General features: G+C 39.2%; 1 protein-coding gene across 8 annotated transcripts in view; it reads left to right on the top strand.

The window, feature by feature from the left end:
* The window catches only part of LOC126378110 (neurotrimin), a 28,408-nt gene that overhangs the window by 2,932 nt on the left and 1,402 nt on the right, over positions 1-24,074 (top strand). Inside the window, exons 3-13 of one of the 8 annotated variants that reach the window (XR_007568034.1) lie at positions 5,569-5,726; positions 11,290-11,347; positions 12,096-12,217; positions 13,134-13,275; positions 14,340-14,487; positions 15,146-15,276; positions 15,694-15,798; positions 16,388-16,504; positions 16,961-17,042; positions 17,557-17,609; positions 17,986-18,997. Coding sequence is in view for 7 of the 8 variants with exons in the window: in XM_050026283.1 (XP_049882240.1) it covers positions 5,569-5,726; positions 11,290-11,347; positions 12,096-12,217; positions 13,134-13,275; positions 14,340-14,487; positions 15,146-15,276; positions 15,694-15,798; positions 16,388-16,504; positions 16,961-17,042; positions 17,557-17,609; positions 17,986-18,203 (1,334 nt within the window). In the remaining variant the exon portion in view is untranslated. Of the gene's footprint in view, positions 1-5,568; positions 5,727-11,289; positions 11,348-12,095; positions 12,218-13,133; positions 13,276-14,339; positions 14,488-15,145; positions 15,277-15,693; positions 15,799-16,387; positions 16,505-16,960; positions 17,043-17,556; positions 17,610-17,985; positions 19,288-21,334; positions 21,466-21,882; positions 21,988-22,576; positions 22,694-23,149; positions 23,232-23,745; positions 23,799-24,074 lie in introns of those variants that run through there. The other 7 variants (XM_050026283.1, XM_050026286.1, XM_050026288.1 and 4 more) reach the window with 7 other exon arrangements.

Genomic DNA, 24,074 nt, shown 5'->3' with positions numbered 1-24,074 from the left:
TTGAAGATCATAATCTGACAGAACATCAATCGTGGACAAACAGACGAACTACCTTACTGTTACAATCTCATTTAAATAACAATGTATGCATCGTGTTTATACTTAAATTAATTTTGTTTTTGTTTTATGGTTCCGTCAAATGATATAGTGTAAGATTCCATCGATTCTCTCATGTAGAGAGTGCTTCTATGCCGGGCTAGGAGCTTTTTTTTTTGACGTGACTTATTGTAGATTTGCCGCAGATGGCATTAACTACTTGGCCGGACAAATGGGGAGCGCTGAAGGCTCTCACCCGGTACAATGTTTAAGACAACAGGCCTGAGGGTGCCCAGTTGGGCGCGAACCTCGGCTCAGGGCGTCAAAGTTCAAAGTTCAAAGTGCTTTATTTGTAAGAATATAGGTAAGGTTTGGTGGTTTGGTTTGCGTCGTCTGAGAGGAAGAATATTGAAAGGATTAATCGACCCTAGTGGGTCGATAGCGATAAGCGCTGAATGAGGGAAATCGTCGACCACGCCGGCGGGGTCGGTATCGGGGTTCTGAAGTGTTTGGTGTCGCGACCTGATTGGCCGTCTCTATGGCTAGAGTAAACGGGTCGTCGGGATCGTATATTACGTCCTTCGGACGCCGATACTTGTCAGTACCGTCCCTAAGCCCGGGCTAGGAGCGAATATTAAAAAAACATATCTAAGTAGGTGCAAGGGGGCTAGCCTAGCTCAGACGCTGGTGGGAAGCGGAGAGTTACCGTTGTATTCGTAGTATTATTCCTTATTCTATGACGACTATACGCCCGCTCTCTCTCTCTCTCTCAATTTAAGAACTGCGCTCTTGTCGGTGGAGTAACCGCCATTCCTCTCTTCTTCCCGCCAAAACCTTCACCTCCCGATAATTGATAATTCATAATCATTTATTTGCAATAAAAATGGTATTACAGTTTGCAGATGGTCAGCATTTAACATTTGGTCTACATTTTTAGTTATTCAAATTATAACATGCAAATAAACAAAATAAAATTGATAATTTAAATGTCAATCATGTACCTAACATTAATTATGAAATAATAATAAAATGATTTACAAAATCATTAATCCAAATTACACATCACGAAAAAACAAACAATACACAAAAAAGAGAAAAAATATAAAATAAAAAAGATAAACACGAAAGATACGACACGACCTGCACCTACGCCTGCTACTCCCCAGTTATTTTTAGTCCCTTGTAACAGGGAGCGGGCCTATTGCCATTATCGTTTTCATTTCAGACATAAAAAATGCCATTTTTAAAGGTGCGTATTGTACCTCGCCCTACACGTGCAGCCTGTGGGCGAACTTCACTCAGAAAGCATACAACGCTATCCGCGTCCAGTTCAACAACGCTTTTAGGGTGTTATTGCGGCTGCCTCGCTTCTGTAGCGCCTCGGGCATGTTCGCTGAAGCTCGCGTCGACTGCTTTTATACGACTATGAGGAAGCGATGCACGTCCCTGGTGCGCAGGGTGCGGGGCAGCAGCAACCCCGCCCTCTCGATGATAGGTGCGCGACTCGACTGCCCGTATCTGCGTAGATGCTGTGACTTGCATGTCACAGCATCTAATATTAGATAAGGCTACTAACATCTAGAATAAGTTTACTAACACATATGAGACATGTTTTGTGAATTAAATAAATTATTATTATTATTATTTTTAAACCTTAAACGCCTTATACGGCTCTCCGTCGAAAATAAAAATACTGGTGTACAAAGCGGTACTGAAACCAGTATGGACTTACGGCATTCAGTTGTGGGGTGCTGCAAAAACATCAAATATGGAAATACTACAACGCTTCCAAAACGGAGTGCTAGCGCGAGCACCTTGGTTCATGGACGAACTTCACGAGTAAGTACCTTGGAATGAGGCCAATTAAGCAAGAAATTGCCACCACTACAAGGCTATACAGAGATCGAATTACTCATCACCAAAACAAACTCGCCCGGAGTTTAAGTGACAACCACTATATGAGACGCCTTAAAAGGACGCACATATGGGATTTACCCTTTTTTACGGATCTCTAAAATGAGTCATAATAGGAAGGTGCGTTACGTTACACTTACTTAGAGTAAAATAAACAAATTATTATTGATGTCTTGTTTTTACTCCCACAACTTTTTATAACTTAATCATTATACTTACTTTTATAAAGATGTATTCACACTGTGTTCCGGCCAAGTCAATGCCAACGGAGGCAAATCTTCAATACGTCACGTAAAAATGAGTACTGCGTGCCTGTTGAAGGGATTAACATCTTATAACATTTTTGTCTGGCGTCTAGGGGTCTGTGCCGAGGGTTTTATTGCAGCTTCTTTTCCCCAGCTATAGATACAGGTTGTGAGAAGCTGCAGTCGTTTTAGGCGGATGAGACGTTCGTTACGTAAAAATTGACGATTCAGAAATCAGAATCATTTATTCAACGTAATTATCATGGATAAACTTGTTGAAGGTTAATGTAACATTTTTGAATTTACGTCATTTCGCAAGGTGTTATGGCTGAGGAGAAGAAATGACAAGAAACTGCAACAGCAACACATCTTTTTAATCAATGAGGGTACATTACAAGTTATTTAATAACTAGAGGAACACATTCAATACCAGACATTTTTATCATTTAGGTAATCATTAATCTTATAATAAGCTTTTTTTACATAAAGTAAGCTTCACGTGATTCTAAGTGTAACTATGTTACCTACTGAATAAAATTACTTTTGAATTCGTATATTACTTATTTCGTATTTCAGTTGTAGTCATGTACACACACATTATATAAGCTCACGACTATAACCCAATGGGGTAGTCAGAGGTACATCCACCGCAAGATGAACTTAGTACCCACACCTCACCGACGGTGAAAATGTATAAGATCATAAAAAACAACATTGATATGTCTGTACGTCTGTAGTCGTTACATGAGTAATGTCAGGGGCCTTTGGCGGCTCTATAGTAACCCTGACACTAGAAGACAAGATAGAACATACGATAGAAGGGAAGAATATGTCTGTGTACCAATTTTTAGCTTCCTACCTTGAAAACTGCGACAAATCCCATACAAAATTTCACCCCCTCTTCGAAGGGTTTGGGGGCAGATTTCCAAAATATAAATGATGCACGTTTTTTGTGAGTTACAAATAGTCCGCATACCAATTTTTAGCACAAACTTCCACCCCCCATTTTAAACAGGTGGGGGGTTGGAAAGAGACAAAAAGCAGCTTATGTCATTCTTCATCCCATCAGCTGCCTTCACTTAAAAAATCACGTCAATTCGGCGCTCAGTTTTGCCGTGAATGACGGACAAACAAACAGACACATATAAGACACATATATCACACTCACTCACACACCCCACACACACACTCACTCACTCGCTTTCGCATTTAATTTTATAATATTAAGTATGGATTGTTTACAATTTGTACACAGCCTTATCCAAAGAAGAAGAAGGTTCAAACAGTTTCACAACTAATTTACTACACTTTAGAATGAGCTGTTGCTTGGGAACAATAATAGAAAATTAGTTTTATCATGTACTTTTCAAATTATAGGCCCTTGTATGGTCTGGCAAACACACAAAATACTGTGTGGGTTGTTAGAATTTAGAAATAGAAATACTTTTTAATGTTATAAAGTAGTCAAGATCATAGTAGGTGTTAGAATAAAAGCATTTACTTAAGTACTTTAAATAATATGACCTTTTATTGATATAAATCTTAGAAAATATGGTTCCACAACAACTCGGGCCACGACAAGGACCACGACTATGAAAAACGTGCCATAGATTGACACACGTCAAACTACTTATAAAATAACTAGGCAAAGGTTTATTACATAAACAGCCAACAGTAGGTAAGTAAATGACTAGACCGAGCCAAAGATAAATTATATAAAATGCTAATCTAGAAATAAAAGTTAAGTAGATCAAAAATGAATATCTTCGAATTATTATATTGGCAGTAGATTGACAGACGTTAGTATTATGATCTGTGATTGGCAGTAAGAAATTATGCTCGATTCCTGCTTATTGCTTTCTTAGATGAATTGCTTCGATGTGGCTATTTTAACCCCCCAGTATTAAATATTAATAAATAAGTCTTATTATATTTTTTTTTGAGGAACATAGCCTATAAAATCCCTTATTAATAACAATAAGTAATTATACATCAGTAAACCAACAAACAGACACAAAAGCCCTGCACTTTTGTGTTACACACGTCCTGTGAAAAATGCATTTATTCACACAGGGAAGATTATATCGAATATACAGTGAGTTAGAGAGAATAGAAGCGACACATACGTAAACTCACGCGTGTAATCCTTGATGGGGTGGCCAGGGCCATAAGTAATAAAAGACAATTTGCACCCAACGAAGGACCAACGGCTTAACGTGCCCTCCGAAGCACGGAATCATCTTACTTTTCGGACAATCAGGTGATTCAAGCCTGAAAAGTCCTTACCAAACAAAGGACAGTCTCACAAAGTGATTTCGACAAAGTCCCCATCGGGAATCGAACCCGTACCTCCAGTTCGTGAGCCTAACGCTCTAACCAGTAAACCACGGAGGCTGTTATTTGCAAAATACATGCTGTCATAATTCCTTTACTGCTATAAATGCAGAATATATGGCACAAAGGATTATCATACACAATACACATAAACCCAATAAAAACACATTGTTGTCACATCTATTCTATCTGATGTCCATGTCGCCGCTTGTTAGGCACAGGAAGAGGTCAGATTTAGATCTTTGTACACCAATTGTGACTGGTGACACCAATAGGGCCCCAATCTTGACAATGCCGGCTTTGAAAGGACCTATATACTATACTTAAGTACGGTCACGAGCATTAATATGTATACACTTTGGTACCATGTCACATTAACTTTTTTGACAAATGGAACTGTAAGTCTCACTAAATGTCAAATATGTTAGTGCGACAGAGTCCTAAAGTGGGTAAGTACATTATATTGCTCATGACTGTACATAACATGCACACCCAACACTCTTAGGCACATATCAATTTATTTATTCTATTACTTTATAAATGAATTTTAACACTTTCAAGGACAGAACGTCTAATGACGTTCCGATTCAAAGTTGTCATACTCTCATTCTATCTATCATGAACCATCAATGACCCATGGTCTCTGTCCATGAAAGGGTTAATCAAGAAAAACGTAATAATAAGTCCGACATTTTATCACGTTTTTCTATGACGTCACTGTGTGCTTTTTCATACAAGTTCCCTAGTCATTTCGTGTTTTGACGTTTAGTAAAAAGTAGTTGGACTAGACTAGACTAGTTGGAAACTAGCTTATTGGGACAGTCAAATTCTAGACTAGATTTTATAATAATAACAGTTGCTAACTTATACCTAGAAATTTTTCATTCCATGTCTTCAAATTCACGCCTGTAACTCCTACTTTGTTGGGCAGAGAGTCACAACGAATTTGAACTTTTGAAACGAGATATGACGAACCACACCGTTGCATATAATTGACAAAAAAAAGTTTATTTTGTTTGATGATTGTTTGTTTTTGCAGAAGCGAAGCTGCGCGTGCGCTGGTACAAAGACAACCAGCTACTCGGCGACAGTGCGGACCCCAACCACCTCCTCCCCCCGCGGACACGGATGCACGCTAATTATAGTTTACAAGTTGACTTGCTGAAAGCTGAAGACACGGCTGATTATACTTGCGAGGTAAGGCGCACACGCATTATAAAGTAAGCACATAAATTAGGATGGGTACTTATATTAAAAATATATCCAAATGAATAGAGGTTCCCAAATTAGGCGGAGCCTGTATCTTGGGAAACCGTTAAAAAGGGTACATTATAACTCGACACGATAGATTGAACTTAATGAAAACATTTCAAATTATTGCACAAACACTGCAGGTCAGTCTAAAATACCGCCCCCTCTCGTACCTGGTTCAAAGGTGCCCATTATACTGGTCGCGTTACCGCGCACTATTGCTAAGGAAACCTGTTGAACCAGGAAAGAGCTGGCGCGGGGGTCACTACCGCGGTCCCTCAAGCGCCTTCCCAACACGCGAATAAAAACACAAACACTCTCCGGGCACTCCATACAAAAATCTGATTTAAGTACATTAACTCCCGCCTATTTCCCACTGGGGTAACAAGAGACTGGAATTCCATTGGCTTCCATCCTGAGACACTTCTCTTGCTTCCTCCACATTCGACAAGATTGTTTGATTGATTTATTAACTAATTTTATTAAACAGGTACGTAAACAATAATATGAGCCGTGATAGCCCAGTTGGTAGAACGCTTGTCTCTCACTTTGAGGTCGCAGATTCGAATTCAGCACGGGCCTAAACTAATGGCTGTCGAATTTGTTTTCGAATTCATGTTTGGATCATAAATGATTATCATTTGCTCAGCGGTGAAGGAAAGCATCGCGAGGAAACCCGAGAAATGCATTTTTCGGAGTTATGTGACCTAACCTGTATTGGACTGGTTTTCCTTTTGCGGGTTGGTCGAGCTGTCAAATCTTCAGGTTAGGTAAGCGGACCCTGTGAAAAAACGGCATAATGCTAGCGGGATGATGAGGTACACAAACAGTAGTATAATACTGTAAATATTGAAGTAATAATTTGAGTTTATATTATGTGTCTAAGTTACCGCCTTGGGCATATGCCTGTATGGTAACTTGTAGTTGTAATTATTAGATAAATAAATAAATAAATATTTTTTTACCTTGATAGTGATGTACGTTTTAAGTTTATCTCTTTCCCGGTCTGCTGGAAAAGATTTCTACTAGAAATAGGCTGACCCGTTTATCTGTCTTGAAAAGTTGATTGTTCAACAGTTGAATTGCGAAACTATCAAAAAGCAAGTAACAATTGTATCTACAGACAACGTTTGAAGCCAGACATCAATTAATTAAAGAGCGGAGTGATCCTTCGATCTTAACTAACATGTAATTATCACATTTCTGTTATAGTGATGTGAGTTGCTCGAAATGTGCGGGTTTTTATTCGTTTCGGAGCGCGGTGGGAATCGACTAAAACTCTTTATGTGTGAATCGGCCAATGAGGGACGTCCAGGCCACGCCCCCCCCCCCCCCCAAAAAGATGGCTCTTTATACTTTTAACGTGAGCATTACCTATTTTATCATTGCTCGGGTATTCAAAAATATAACGTACCTAATGATAGAGGCATAATATAAACATAATTGTTGCTTAATTTGGATCAGATATGAATTATGTAGCTTCTCTTTATGTTGATCAGAATAAAGGCGGCCTCCGTGGTCCAGTGGTTGAGCGTTCGTCGGACCGGAGGCCCCGGGTTCGAAGCCCGGTGGGGACATATCACAAAAAATCACTCTGTGATCCCTAGTTTGGTTAGGACATTACAGGCTGATCAGCTGATTGTCCGAAAGTAAGTTGATCCGTGCTTCTGAAGGCTTACTGATCTAAGTATGTAGTCGTTACATGAGCCATGTCAGGGCCCTTTGGCGGCTCAGTAATAACCCTGACACCAGGGTTATTACTGAGCCGCCTCACAACCCACACGATATGAAGAAGATAAGAATAATAATGGGTGCCTAGGTGTAATATAATAAGGCTCATCATTAATTACCCAAAAATAAAGTACCTAAATAAAAGATGCAATGTGTTATTATATTATTATTAACTTTGTAATCATTGGGTTTTTACCTTTAATAAAAACATTCTATTATTTATTTATTATTATTATCCGTATAATTAGAAGCTTTCGTTTAACCTAAGCTTGGTTTTACAGCGCCATCTGAATTATTTTTTTGGGAACGTGGCCTATAAAGTCCTTCATTACAATAAAGTTCTTCACTTACTCACACCGCAAAGAGCTGTCACTTAGTAGTTTAAATTTAAGGCGTGCGTTTAAGTTAATTAAAAATATTTGAATTTTTAGTAACATCTTATTTTCATAAAATACTAGATAATATTTTGAATTTGTCAGAAAATAAATTTAAAGCTCACGTGAAGCTTACTTTATGCTTACGTTAGGCTTATTATATATTCAAAAATATCTATATTCAGTAGGTAACATAGTTACACTTTGAATCGTCATTTTTTACATAACGAACGTCTCTTCCGCCTAAAACTACTGCAGCTTCTCGCAACCTGTATAGCAGGGTAAAGAAGCTGCAGGAAAAACCTCGGCACAGGCATTTTTATCATTTAGGTAATCATTATAACATGAATGATTACCTAAATGATAAAAATTCCTGCTTTAAATGTGTGCCTTTAGTTATTAAATAACTTGTCCTGTTTACCTTAATTAATTTAAAAGATGTGTTGCTGTTGCAGTTTCTTGTCGTTTCTTCTCCTCAGGCATAACACCTTGTGAAATGACGTACGTAGATTCAAAAATGTTAAATTAACATTCAACAAGTTTATCCATGATAACTACGTTGAATAAAATGATTCTGATTCATCGAACAACTTTTCCCAACACTAGCTATAGGTCAGTGCTGGTATTCCAAGCCCCAATTATGCAATTAATCAATTTATTTCAACTCTTTTGAGGCACCCGAGGCCTTTTGTTCGTATTATGTACTGTATACTCGTAAACGTGTAGATTAATTGCTATAAGAAACTTCAAAAGATTTTACAAAGAAATATATTTTATTGTTAGAAAATTCTTTCTTCGAGAGAATAGTTACTCTCTACAGGCGTATGTATGCATGAAGTCAGCGCCGTTTTAGGCTGGGGCCCTTGGGCACATAAGAATTTGAGGCCCTTTTTGAAAGTAAAGAAAGCGAATTGGATAGTAAAAAAAAGAAATCACTTCATTTTTTACTAAGTACCTATGAACCCATTTATAGGTAATCAAATACAGCATAGGTTTTTGTTTTTTGGAAAAGTCGCAGTCATCGATAATAGGCGTAGTAGGTATATGATATGCCTTGTAAATCTAACCTTCTGATAAGATTCCTGATTTGTGAAAAAAGTGTAATGTGCCCGACAAAAATGTTTTGAGAATAAATGTGTGAGAGAAATTGTGGATCCTTCGGGGCCCCCCGAGAATGGGGGCCCTGGGCACGGGCCCCGTGTGCTCTTATGGTGAAGAGGGTATTGCATGAAGTCTTTGATGTGAGTGAAAGAAGCGAAAGTGGCATTTTAGGATCGTAGTGAAATAAGGGTCTTTCCAGGTTACGTTCCCCAAAAAATACGTTCCCCATAATTATAATTATTCAAAACGTAATATAATAAATAGCTAAGGTATAGAATAAGGAATAATACTATGTATAGAACGGCAACTCTCGGGTTTACAAGGGTCATGGTGTACTTATACCTAAAAACAAAGATAAAAAAGATCTATATTGGCCCCGATTCCTGCAGACACCTATACTTTTACTTTTAAGTTATACCTGTCATTTTCTTATCCTCCGAAAAGGAAAGGGACGAATGATTGACAGCTCTTAATATTAGGAAGAATGAGTAAATGAATGAATAAGCCGGGCGAATCAAAAAGGTATCTCGCTGGTATGCAAACCGTTTGACGTATCCTGTCAACATAATTCTGGTGGGTTATTGGCCTATGGAATTTTTAGACTGTTGTTTTAGTTTTGTGCTTAAAATTGACGTGTTCCATAAATTTTATGCTTGTCGATTACCCGTCCCTTTCCTTTTTGGCGAAAGATATATAACCTAAAATAAAATTAGATGGTGTTTACAGGAATTAGCACCAATATGTATGTATTTATAACTAATTTACCCCCTTGTCTCTTGACAATCGTCATCACTGTATTCAGAACGAGAGGAAGCAGTAATTAAGTAAGGACGACTTAATTAATTGACGGGACCACCCTGAAGTTACTTGATCATAAATGAACAGGAAATACATATACGTAAGTACATGGTGTTAGTAACACCACCGGGTTGAGACTGTCCTTTGTTTGGTAAGGACTTTTCAGGCTTGAATCACCTGGTTGTCCGAAAAAGTAAGATGATTCCGTGCTTCGGAGGGCACGTTAAGCCGTTGGTCCCGGCTATTAGCCATAAGAACACCTCCACCAACCCGCAGTGGAGCAGCGTGGTGGAGTATGCTCCATACCCCCTCCGGTTGATTGAGGGGAGGCCTGTGCTCGGCAGTGGGACGTGTATAGGCTGTTTATGTTTGTAACACCGTGCCGAATACTGAGGGGGATGATTCAGAGTAGAATTTTCCGCCGCAAAACTCATGAAAATGTTAGTGTTGTTTTAATTATTTTTAGGTTTATAAGTACTTTTAGCGACGGAAAATTCCACTTGATATCAACTCAGAATCATGAGCTGAATCCTCCCCCTCAGTATTCGATGCAGTGTCTCTAGCACTCTGAATATATACGTATGTATATACGTATTATACGTATTGTACAGTCATGAGCAATATAATGTACCCACTTTAGGACTCTGTCGCACTAACATATTTGACATTTAGTGAGACTTACAGTTAAATTTGTCAAAAAAGTTAATGTGACATGGTAGCAAAGTGTATACATATTAATGCTCGTGACCGTACAGGGTGTTAGTGGGGGGCAGAGTAGTTCAGGAGTCTTATTTCGCTGCTTCTTCCCCTGTATAGTCACTGTAGTCCTGTGGTTCACCGGCTCCGGGTGAGAGCCTTCAGCGCTCCCGCCATTAGTCCGGCCAAGTAGTTAATGCCATCTGCGGCAAATCTACAATAAGTCACGTCAAAAAAAAAAGTTCACCGGCTTGCTTCTCGAACGGGGAGCGCGGATTGGAACCCCGGTACCGAACTTGCACCAATGAGTCATTAATTTATCTTAAGTGCAGTTTTCACTAACACAATTGGCTCGACCATTATAGACGGCGATACGGCTCACCACCGATCACGTTGGTCTAACAGAAAGCTCGGTGAGGTGTGGGTACTTAGTTCATCTTGCGATGGATGCACCTCTGACTATCGGAGTAGTGATCTGGGTTGATCTGGGTTCGGCGGTACGATGCAATATGCTACTTATATAAAAAAGGAACTAAATAGTACTTAATTAGTCACCACCAATCCAATACCAATCTTAATTGATCACCTGATTGTCCAAAAAGAAAGATGATCCGTGCTTCGGAAGGCACGTTAAGCCGTTGGTCCCGGTTACTACTTACTGATGTAAGTAAGTAGTCGTTACATGAGCCATGTCAGGGGCCTTTGGCGGCTCAATAGTAACCCTGACACCAGGGTTGATGAGGATGGTAATTCACCTTACAACCCACACGATAGAAGAAGAAGAATTAGTATTTTTTTTATTTTTGCAGGTAATCCGTCCAGAACCTTGGGGACCCATAAGACAAACACATTCTATTGAAGTTCAATGTAAGTATCTTTAGCCGTGTAGATATAAATCATTAAATAAATAAAAAAGTTTCTTTTTAGTTTATTTTTTCCATGGAGATGTTACTCTAGCCATAGAGGCAGCCAATCAGCTCGCGACACCACCCGATACCGACCCCGCCGGCGTGGTCGACGATTTCCCTCAATCAGCGTTTATCGCTATCGACTCACTAGTTAAAATAATAAAAATAATAAAAACAAAAATAAGTTATACCTAACAAACCAGTATTCCTAGATGTTATTATGGGAAAGTAAAACTATTATGCTAAAAAACGTTATGCAAAAAGGATTATGATAATTAAAATTATGACAAAAACATTTATGCATTTTAAGAGAATCCCAAATTAACATTATGCTCACTCTAATAGTTTTGTAACTCTATGGTATAGCACGCGAGGTGCGTTTCGTATCACAATTTGACGGTTTCACTTCGATAAATTATAATCTACCGAAAAATAATACGTTAAATTGTAAGCAATATGATACGATTCATAATTATTCGACAGTTCACAATCTCGCGAGAATCAAATCGATAGATTATAATCTAACGTTATTTACAATTTTACGGTGACATATACATAAATATTAATGCTCGTGACCGTACCATGTCACATTAACTTTTTTGACAAATTGAACTGTAAGTCTCACTAAATATCAAATATGTTAGTGCGACAGAGTCCTAAAGTGGGTACATTATATTGCTCATGACTGTACTATTGATGCTCCACAGACTCCCCAACTATAAAGACGATACCAGAAGACGGCTTCCTGGAGGTGAAGAAGGGAGAGTATGTGGACATCGGCTGCGACGTCTCCGGGACACCAGCACCTATCGTGGACTGGAGGAAGAATGTAAAAAAAAAGTTTTTTTATTCAAGATTGTTAACATCCCCGCCGACGCATATTAGCCGTGGTAGCCCAGTTGGTAGAAAGCGTGGCTCTTACTTTGAGGTCGCAGATTCGAATCCAGCACAGGCCTAAACCAATGATTGTCGAATTTGTTTTCAAATTCATGTTTGGATCATAAATGATTATCACGTGATCAGCGGTGAAGGAAAACATCGTGAGGAAACCCACATCCAATGCAGTTGTATATGTGTATGTTTATCCTCTATCGAAGGCTGTCTGGAAGAGATCGCTATTAGCGATAAGGCTTTGCCAAATTTTAGTTTTTCCTTGTAACTGTTCTGTATTTATGCGTGCAATAGTGTTGATTCATTCATTCATAAACTCCATGAATCCGCGATAGCCCTGTTCGTAGAACATGTGACTTACATCGCAGTAACAACAAACAAACAAACAAACAAACAACAAGCAACAACAAACATGTATGTCGAATGAATATTGTTTTCTTTCTTAGTGTCACGGGCTCTCATCATCATCAGCCCATTAACGTCCCCACTGCTGGGGCACGGGCCTTCCCTATGGATGGATAGGGAGATCGGTCCTTAAACCATCACGCGGGCCCAGTGCGGATTGATGGTTATTAACGACTGCTAATGCAGCCGGGACCAACGGCTTAACGTGCCTTTCGAAGCACGGAGGAGCTCGAGATGAAAACTTTTTTATTTGTGGTCACCCATCCTATGACCGGCCGTTGCGAATGTTGCTTAACTTCAACAATAGCAGACCGAGCGCGTTTACCGCTGCGCCACCGAGCTCCTCTACGCCCGAGCTCGTCACGGGCTCTAAATCACTCAATACGACTTTTTGAGTTTGAATTCATGTTTGGATCATTGATGCTTCTATTACTCTTTATGTTTTGTAGGGGGACCCAATGGCTCTACTGGAGCACCGTTCCCGCATCAGGTTCAAGGCTGAACACCGCCTGCTGGCCGGCGTGTACGAATGTACCGCCAACAACGGAGTGGGGGCCCCTGTCAGCGCGCACATACGTGTCCTTATACATGGTACGTCGGCTGTGTCCAAGGACGCATCCGGGGGAGTGGGGGGGGGGGAATATCATGACCCACCTTGAGCGGTTGGGTCATGGGTGGTCACTGCAATTTTATCCAATTCTCAACGGAGATAGGGGATCCGCTCTTGGCTATGTCTTACTTTAGGGTAATAGACTAATCTCAGCTGAAACTGCCCTCAAGACCATGCTCAAGTCCCTGTTTTTATATAAGAACTGTCACATTGACATGATCTTGAGGGCAGTCTCAAAGCTGAGATTCGTTTATAAATACCACCCATCGTGTGGCGTCAGACATCATACACGTCACACAGATACGCGTGTAGGAAAACGTCAATGTCTCGAAATGGTCGCCATGGCCGGAATCGGTCGGAGAGATCATCATCATCATGTCTTCAGGACAGGACTCGGACAGGACATACAGCTAACAATGAAGTAGGCGCCTCCGTCAGCGCGCACTTACGAGTCTTTATACATGGTACATGGGCTGTGTCCAAGGGCGGATCCAGGGGGGGTGAGGGGGGGGGGGGAATATCATGACCTACCTTGAGCGGTTGGGTCATGGGTGGTCACTGCAATTTTATCCAATTCTCAACGGAGATAGGGGATCCGCTCTTGGCTATGTCTTCGGGACAGGACTGGATAGGACGGGATGGGACGGGATGGAACGAGACGGAATCGGACAGGACTTACAGCTAGCAATGAAGTATGCGCCCCCTTCAGCGCGCACATACGGGTCCTTAGAGGGATATTACATCTATCCAACATTCGTCAATAATGACTTTTTATTTAAACAAAAATCGTATTATTACTGCACTGTGATTACTCACTTACATCAGTAAATAGTAACCGGGACCAACGGCTTAACGTGCCTTCCGACGCATCATCTTACTTTCGGACAATCAGGTGATCGGCTTGTAATGTCCTAACCAAACTAGGGATCACAAAGTGACCCCGGGCCAACGTGAGTGACGCTCAGCTACTGGACCACAGAGGCCGCCAATCTGTTCCAACAAGGGCTCTATAATGAGAATGTTAAAAAATATGGCACCTTTTCAGACGCCCCAGTAGTGACAGCTGAGCGTACATTCGTGCATACAGCGATAGGGCTCCGCGCGGCGCTTGAGGCTCGCATCGAGTTCGCCGTGCCGCCCGCGCGCACCGCTTGGTACCGGGATGGGAGGCCCGTCCAGACCCATGATGACAGGTAAACAGAACGAGAGGGAGCGACCGTACGCTATCGTTGATTCTGCCGCGTGAGGTCGCTCTCTCTCTAGCAAATTACGGTTCTGAGTGTCAGAAAAGGATAGAAGTATTGGAAAGTCACCCCAGATACTCCATACAAAAATCTAATTCCTACGCGTAAGTGCGAGCGAGACTCCTTACTCTTACTCCTTAGCGTCTTACGGCCATTTAAGACTAAAGTAAGACCCAGAGGGGGTGAGGTCGGCGCCCGATACGAATTGGTGCGGGGCGAAGAGTTACCGTTCTATACGGAGTATTATTCTTTACGTTACTGGGCAAGTATTATCGGCGTCCGAAGGACATCATATCTGCGTAGATTTCAACCCTCACGATATATTTTTATTATTTTTGACGTGACTTATTATAGATTGCCGCAGATGGCATTAACTAATTGGCCGGACAAATGGGGAGCGCTGAAGACTCTGACCCGGTACAACGTTTAAGACAACAGTCCTGAGGGTGCCCAGTTGGGCGCGAACCTCGGCTCAGGGCGTCCACTGAGAGGAAAAATATTTGAAAGAATTATTCGACCCTAGTGGGTCGATAGCGATAAGCGATGATTGAGGAAAAACCCTCACGATAGAAGACCATGCACATAGACGTAATGAATGTTCTTCCAGGATAGTGATGATGGTAAAAGACAACCTGCACCAGCTGATCTTCCGTTCTGTCCGTCTGTCTGACCTGGGCAACTACACCTTCAGAGCTCAGAACAAACTGGGCATGGCTGACATTGCCTTCAAACTTACAGGTAAGTCAATAGGTATACGATATAAGTATCCTAATATCTGTGGTCTAGCTACTTGGCACACCTCGGACACTTCACACAAAACGTTCGTTTTACACAGACACTACACATTGACGTTTTCCTACACGCATCTGTGTAACGTGTGTGAATTCTGACGCCATACGAAGACCGAAAGGGGGTGAGGTAAACCTAGCTCAGCCGCTGGTGGGGAGCGGAGAGTTGCCGTTCTATACGTAGTATTATTCCTTATTCTATGTACTTAGTTTACCTACTGGGCTGGGCTTAACATCAGTGTTGCTAAGGTTGGTCATCCACCTCACAACCCCCACAATAGAAGAAGACTGGGTACCTGTAATCTCCCGCGGTCCAGGTTTCCTTGAAATTTTTCTATGAAGTGTTTAAAGATTGATTTATTTTCAGGGGTTCCTAACGCCGCATCATTCAAAGTGGATTCTGCGCTGAACAAACCAACATCAACCAGTTTTACCCTTATTTGGGAAGTAGACTCCTACTCTACTATTATTGGTGAGTATAGTTTTATGGGATTTAGAGTCGTGGTAGCCTAGTTGATAGAACGCTTGCCTCTCACTTTGAGGTCGCAGGTTCGAATCCAGCACAGGCCTAAACCAATGATTGTCGAATTTCTTTTCGAATTCATGTTTGGGTCATCAATGATTATCACGTGCTCAGTGATGAAGGAAGATATCGTGAGGAGACCTACATTCCCGAGAAATGCATTTTCGGAATGTGACCTAACCTGTACTGGGCTGGTTTTCTCTGCGTGTGTTGGGTCAGACAGGAAGTCGCTTCGGTAAAAACCGGACCTGTCCAATCTTCAGGTTAGGTAAGCGGACTCCGTGAAAACCGGGATAATGCTAGGGAGATGATGAGAGGGACCTCTAGAGAGATGACCTCTACTTATATGTTTTTCATATTTACTAAAAGCATGAAAAACAAGTCTTGGCTTGGAATGGAACCATTTATAAAGTCCTTAAGACTATGGAATTCCATTTGCTTCGATCCTGACATACTTCTCTTGCTTCCTCGCAATTCATTAGGATCGTACTGAACCTTACCTTGAGCGAAGTCAATACAAGAATTTTCCATCTTTCAGAATACAACCTATGGCTGCGTCCATACTTCGGCAGGACATCAGAGGTTGACGGGATCACGACGGAGCCGCCAGTCAACATGTGGAGGAAGATCGTCGTGCCTGGAGACGCTAATGATGGTAATCTCCTAGATCACGAAGAATATCGAATATATAGTATTGATATTTGATAAACTAACATCTTGGTTCTTGTTGTAAGATGGTTGTTATTCCACACTCCTGCATTCCCGAACGTCGTAGCTGCATCCTTGGCCGCATCATTGGTGCAAATCCGGAAACGGGGCGCGGGGTTCGACCCGGCACTCCCCGTTGGAGAAGCAAGCTTGTGTGGTGCACGACCACAGTGACTACAAAAAATAATATTTTTTTTAATCATGAATTTGTTTTAAAGATGTTTAAAAAAACAAATATACATAATACATATACCCAAAAAAGGAAAAATCATCAAAATCACACTTGGCCCTAGTAAATTAGAAGTGAAATCCGTCATTGACTCTACTATACCGTGCTATTCCTTGTAGGTAAATACTTATTGTTCTTTATTATTTGGTCAAGATATATATTTTTTTATTTCAGGACCAATCCATAGCGCAAGGTACACCGTCAGAGGGCTAACTCCATCCACTGTTTATGAAGCTATCGTCACTTCAAGGAACAGGTTGGTAGAATTTATTATTAACTATTATCGTCTTGAAATACAATACAATACAAAAACGCTTTATTGCACATATAAACACAACATTCAAAACAATTATAAAAATGGCAAGAGAAGCACAATCGGCGGCCTTATTATTATATATTATTACTATAATTAATTAAAATGTTGAGGAGCTCGGTGGCGCAGCGGTTAACGCGCTCGGTCTGCGATTGTTGAAGTTAAGCAACTTTCGCAAAGGCCGGTTATAGGATGGGTGACCACAAAAAAAAGTTTTCATCTCGAGCTTCTCCGTGCTTCGGAAGGCACGTTAAGCCGTTGGTCCCGGCTGCATTAGCAATCGTTAATAACCACCAATCCGCACTGGGCCCGCGTGATGGTTTAAGGCCCGGTCTCCCTATCCGTCCATAGGGAAGGCCCGTGCCCCAGCAGTGGGGACGTTAATGGGCTGGTGATGATGAATTAATTAAAATGTACTAAATCGGTGAATACTTAGGTACCTACATTATTTTTTCAGATTTGGCTGGAGTAAACAATCGGCCGTCTTGCATTTCGCTACGGAGCCAGGAAGTAAGTGTATTTTTTTACACACTAATAAAATGAACAAAAAAGTTCATGTAATAAAACATGTTTGTTAAATAGAGTAAGAAGAATTTTGAGATCCTCTGTGTTTTGTAAGTTTTCGTAATCCCTTACGAAAGCTGTATATAAAGCGAAGGTTGGTGGTAGGCCTGCTACTGCTAATAGCATGCTACAGGTATAGCTAGGTTCACGACAACACTACTTCTACGTGAATAAGGGACTTTTCAGAAAAATAGTTAATTTCATGCTAAATATGAATAACAACATCTATTTTTTTTTTTGGGGAACGTAGCTTGGAAAGTCCTTCATTAATTTAGTAAATAGAATGACTTACCCACATAAAACTAGTTTCTTCACTTCTCAGCGGGTCGTAGGCCATCCACAGCAGACTACTCAGAAATCACACCGTTACTGGAGGAACCAGAATCGGACTCCGAGCCACAGGCACACAACATCACTCAAGCTCAGGTGTTTGGGCGGGAAAGTTCAAGCGGGGCGCGGGAAACGCCATCTTTGTCCGCCATTTTGTTTATCGTTGGAAGTTTAGTTTGTTTTGTCTCGTACAACCATAACTCAGTTTAATATTCAAATAAAGTACATTACTTATCAGTAATTTATATCCTACAAATGAGTTTTTACTTTTTTAAACAAAACTTTACCAGTTCGGCAATAACTATTATGTAAGTGCCTACAACGCGCAAAACAATGAAAATTAATAATTATTAACATTTAAAAAGAATAAAATATATACGTATTATTTTCCCCAGAAAATAATGTAAATAGGTAAGTTTATTCATTTGATTCATTAGCAATGAAAGTTGAAAATATATTGCCAGAGCTAAATAACACCGCAATTCGTCCAGAAAATGAATAAGTTAAAGATTTAATTAGTATATAATGTTCCTTCTTTACTTTTAACTTTACTTCTATAGCGCTATTTTATAATTAATAGTTATTTATAAGTTTAAAATGTAAATAATTGACATTATATTTTGCTAATGAAATAAAAATTATGTTTTATTTCTCTTTTTAAGTCTTTCAGCCGGCTCGGGTAAGCATCATATTATTGCTACAATTAATAAACAACGATAATATTTTTATTACGATTATTTATTCCATATTTCAATACATTTAATTTTATTAATTAAACAACCAACTGACACCGCTGGGGCGCCTTACAAATTTACTTTTTGGTTTGTTATAATTTTATCTGCTTTTACATATTTCCCAATGTATTAATTTTAACCTTAAAAATATAATTTAAAATTACTACAGTAAATATTTTTAAAGTCTCTTTATATTTCTAGCTTTTTATGTTTAGTTTTTGGAAAACGGAAAATATTATAAATTGGATATATCGCTTTTCGATTTTTAGAGTTAAAAAACAAATAGTTAAAATACAGTTCCTTAATGTTAAACACTTAACATTTATTACATTATATAATTAAAAACTAGAAGAATAATTAATGAATTAATTACGCGGAGTAATATTTTGTTCTGAAAAAATAAGGTTCTTTCTTATGTTGAGGTCCGTCACTCGATAATTCTGGTGTCTGTGTGTTACGGCCTTAACTAACAGCTTTTGGTTCCCGTCATCTAATGCTCGCAATCACATTTTCTATGTCTACATTCAAGAAAATCGTGATCGCAATCGAAAAATATAAAATCGTCGAAAACTTCCATAAGTGAGCCCTTTTTATTAAATCCTATGAAAATTTTGAGGATTTTATATTTTTTCTTCTCCCATGTTTTTTATCGTTTTTTTTATATGCGTTTTGAAGATTTGTGATAGACCTCGCAAACAGAAAGAACCTTTAGATAAATTTCATTTGAATTCTTATTTTTATAAATATACAAAAAAATTGGTCGTTTTTTTTTTATTTAAAACTGAATGAGTAAAAAATTGATGAATTGAAAATATAGTTTTGTTCAGTGATTAGACTAGACAGTGTAGATCCATACAGTAGGGGCGAAAATGGGCGATTTGACAAAATACAATTACTTTAAATTTAATAATACTTAGAAACTATTAATTTAAATGTAAATTTCCACATGAACATTTATATATTTAAAATGTTTAACATATAATGTTATATGTATAGTTAACACTAATAATAAATATGTTGTTTAGTGACATTACATGTTTTATTCTTAATTAGAAAAGAAATGAAATACAGTAAAATATTACAACTTCGACGAGAATCGAAAATTTCGTAATCTAATTTTTCTACCCGTAATTTTAAATAATTCTAATTTATAAAAATGAAAACAGCGTACTCTAAAGTACATCGAGTTTCTTGCCTAAATTTAAACGTGTTTAAAAAGTTTAAATTTATGCTAGAAGTTATTACAGAAGCATAAACGTCGACATTATATAACATTGAGGAGATATGTTAACTTTTGTATAACAATTTGTCATGTACATTGAATAAAATTCGCATAAATTCAACTCATTAGTGAGATATCCAAACAGGTAACATTTAATTCAAATATAACAATTCGACAAAGAAATTATGACAAATTCTAAGATTTTCTTTATAACTTTTGCATTTTTAACATTCAGATAATTCCAGAGATAATAGAAAACTGCAAAAGTCAAAAGTTGAATAGTCATGGAAGACATACAGAAACTTTCATACAAATGAATTACTTTAAACTTATGAAAACAAACAACTATTATATGGCACAATACATAGATCTTAAACGACATTGTAAATTGCATATATTTGGATCATAGCGAATCGAAGCGGTTCACGAAATTCGCACAAAACACCGATTTTAAATATATTTTTTAAATACATAGACGTAAAGTGGCAACATTAATTTATATATGGCAACACTAGCCCATATGTATAAAAAAGTTGGAAAAATTTGAATAAATTACAGGGGGTAGAAATTACTAATTTGGCGCAGTTTTTGAGCCCAAAGGACTGCCCTAATCAATAATTCTACACTTAAGTTGCAACCCTGTTGGGGTGTTGCCACTTTTTAAACACGATTATAGTCTTGTTAACCACTGAAACACTTAAGCGTTCAATCACTTGCACTTTGCACTTCAGTGTTGCCATAGTAAAAAACTGTCTGACATTGCACTAGTCACACAAACCGTCGTTCGCTTTTTAAAAGTTCTTGACGTCACGTTTTTCACTTTCCTCGCTTTTATTTGACAAAAGTACGAATAAATATATTTTTTTACTTATTTCTAATGGAGTTGTGTAGATTCATGCTGCCAGAACGTAGTGTACCAAAGACTAAATTGTAAGAACATTCTTATTTACTAAACAATGTGACTGCCTTACACTGGATAGCTTTATATCTTAGTAAAATATTAGATTTTGATCACTGTAATAGTAAGTATCATTTGTTTATCAAGTTATATCTTATTCTATTGATCTTTAAAGTAGTTAAAACATAAATCAAGTAAGTCAATTTCACATTTGATTAACAATCTTCTTGGAAAAATATTGGGTCTCCTTTATTGAAAATAATGAGTATACATGGTATTTTTCTACTTGGCTGGACAGATGGTGAGCGTTAAAAGTACACGAAGATATATGATCTCTAAAGACATTACACCAAGGTTATCCTAGGTATAAGTTATTTCGATTATTTGTAGCTAATGCTTATTCTTAGTTTATGTTCGGTTTAAATGATTGAGGAAAAACCCTCACGATAGAAGACCATGCACATAGACGTAATGAATGTTCTTCCAGGATAGTGATGATGGTAAAAGACAACCTGCACCAGCTGATCTTCCGTTCTGTCCGTCTGTCTGACCTGGGCAACTACACCTTCAGAGCTCAGAACAAACTGGGCATGGCTGACATTGCCTTCAAACTTACAGGTAAGTCAATAGGTATACGATATAAGTATCCTAATATCTGTGGTCTAGCTACTTGGCACACCTCGGACACTTCACACAAAACGTTCGTTTTACACAGACACTACACATTGACGTTTTCCTACACGCATCTGTGTAACGTGTGTGAATTCTGACGCCATACGAAGACCGAAAGGGGGTGAGGTAAACCTAGCTCAGCCGCTGGTGGGGAGCGGAGAGTTGCCGTTCTATACGTAGTATTATTCCTTATTCTATGTACTTAGTTTACCTACTGGGCTGGGCTTAACATCAGTGTTGCTAAGGTTGGTCATCCACCTCACAACCCCCACAATAGAAGAAGACTGGGTACCTGTAATCTCCCGCGGTCCAGGTTTCCTTGAAATTTTTCTATGAAGTGTTTAAAGATTGATTTATTTTCAGGGGTTCCTAACGCCGCATCATTCAAAGTGGATTCTGCGCTGAACAAACCAACATCAACCAGTTTTACCCTTATTTGGGAAGTAGACTCCTACTCTACTATTATTGGTGAGTATAGTTTTATGGGATTTAGAGTCGTGGTAGCCTAGTTGATAGAACGCTTGCCTCTCACTTTGAGGTCGCAGGTTCGAATCCAGCACAGGCCTAAACCAATGATTGTCGAATTTCTTTTCGAATTCATGTTTGGGTCATCAATGATTATCACGTGCTCAGTGATGAAGGAAGATATCGTGAGGAGACCTACATTCCCGAGAAATGCATTTTCGGAATGTGACCTAACCTGTACTGGGCTGGTTTTCTCTGCGTGTGTTGGGTCAGACAGGAAGTCGCTTCGGTAAAAACCGGACCTGTCCAATCTTCAGGTTAGGTAAGCGGACTCCGTGAAAACCGGGATAATGCTAGGGAGATGATGAGAGGGACCTCTAGAGAGATGACCTCTACTTATATGTTTTTCATATTTACTAAAAGCATGAAAAACAAGTCTTGGCTTGGAATGGAACCATTTATAAAGTCCTTAAGACTATGGAATTCCATTTGCTTCGATCCTGACATACTTCTCTTGCTTCCTCGCAATTCATTAGGATCGTACTGAACCTTACCTTGAGCGAAGTCAATACAAGAATTTTCCATCTTTCAGAATACAACCTATGGCTGCGTCCATACTTCGGCAGGACATCAGAGGTTGACGGGATCACGACGGAGCCGCCAGTCAACATGTGGAGGAAGATCGTCGTGCCTGGAGACGCTAATGATGGTAATCTCCTAGATCACGAAGAATATCGAATATATAGTATTGATATTTGATAAACTAACATCTTGGTTCTTGTTGTAAGATGGTTGTTATTCCACACTCCTGCATTCCCGAACGTCGTAGCTGCATCCTTGGCCGCATCATTGGTGCAAATCCGGAAACGGGGCGCGGGGTTCGACCCGGCACTCCCCGTTGGAGAAGCAAGCTTGTGTGGTGCACGACCACAGTGACTACAAAAAATAATATTTTTTTTAATCATGAATTTGTTTTAAAGATGTTTAAAAAAACAAATATACATAATACATATACCCAAAAAAGGAAAAATCATCAAAATCACACTTGGCCCTAGTAAATTAGAAGTGAAATCCGTCATTGACTCTACTATACCGTGCTATTCCTTGTAGGTAAATACTTATTGTTCTTTATTATTTGGTCAAGATATATATTTTTTTATTTCAGGACCAATCCATAGCGCAAGGTACACCGTCAGAGGGCTAACTCCATCCACTGTTTATGAAGCTATCGTCACTTCAAGGAACAGGTTGGTAGAATTTATTATTAACTATTATCGTCTTGAAATACAATACAATACAAAAACGCTTTATTGCACATATAAACACAACATTCAAAACAATTATAAAAATGGCAAGAGAAGCACAATCGGCGGCCTTATTATTATATATTATTACTATAATTAATTAAAATGTTGAGGAGCTCGGTGGCGCAGCGGTTAACGCGCTCGGTCTGCGATTGTTGAAGTTAAGCAACTTTCGCAAAGGCCGGTTATAGGATGGGTGACCACAAAAAAAAGTTTTCATCTCGAGCTTCTCCGTGCTTCGGAAGGCACGTTAAGCCGTTGGTCCCGGCTGCATTAGCAATCGTTAATAACCACCAATCCGCACTGGGCCCGCGTGATGGTTTAAGGCCCGGTCTCCCTATCCGTCCATAGGGAAGGCCCGTGCCCCAGCAGTGGGGACGTTAATGGGCTGGTGATGATGAATTAATTAAAATGTACTAAATCGGTGAATACTTAGGTACCTACATTATTTTTTCAGATTTGGCTGGAGTAAACAATCGGCCGTCTTGCATTTCGCTACGGAGCCAGGAAGTAAGTGTATTTTTTTACACACTAATAAAATGAACAAAAAAGTTCATGTAATAAAACATGTTTGTTAAATAGAGTAAGAAGAATTTTGAGATCCTCTGTGTTTTGTAAGTTTTCGTAATCCCTTACGAAAGCTGTATATAAAGCGAAGGTTGGTGGTAGGCCTGCTACTGCTAATAGCATGCTACAGGTATAGCTAGGTTCACGACAACACTACTTCTACGTGAATAAGGGACTTTTCAGAAAAATAGTTAATTTCATGCTAAATATGAATAACAA

Source organism: Pectinophora gossypiella, chromosome 25 (genome assembly GCF_024362695.1).
Source record: "Pectinophora gossypiella chromosome 25, ilPecGoss1.1, whole genome shotgun sequence".
In the NCBI taxonomy this organism is placed as follows: domain Eukaryota; kingdom Metazoa; phylum Arthropoda; class Insecta; order Lepidoptera; family Gelechiidae; genus Pectinophora; species Pectinophora gossypiella.
The sequence above is the reverse complement of the archived record's forward strand: the minus strand, read 5'-3'. Positions and strand labels throughout refer to the sequence as shown.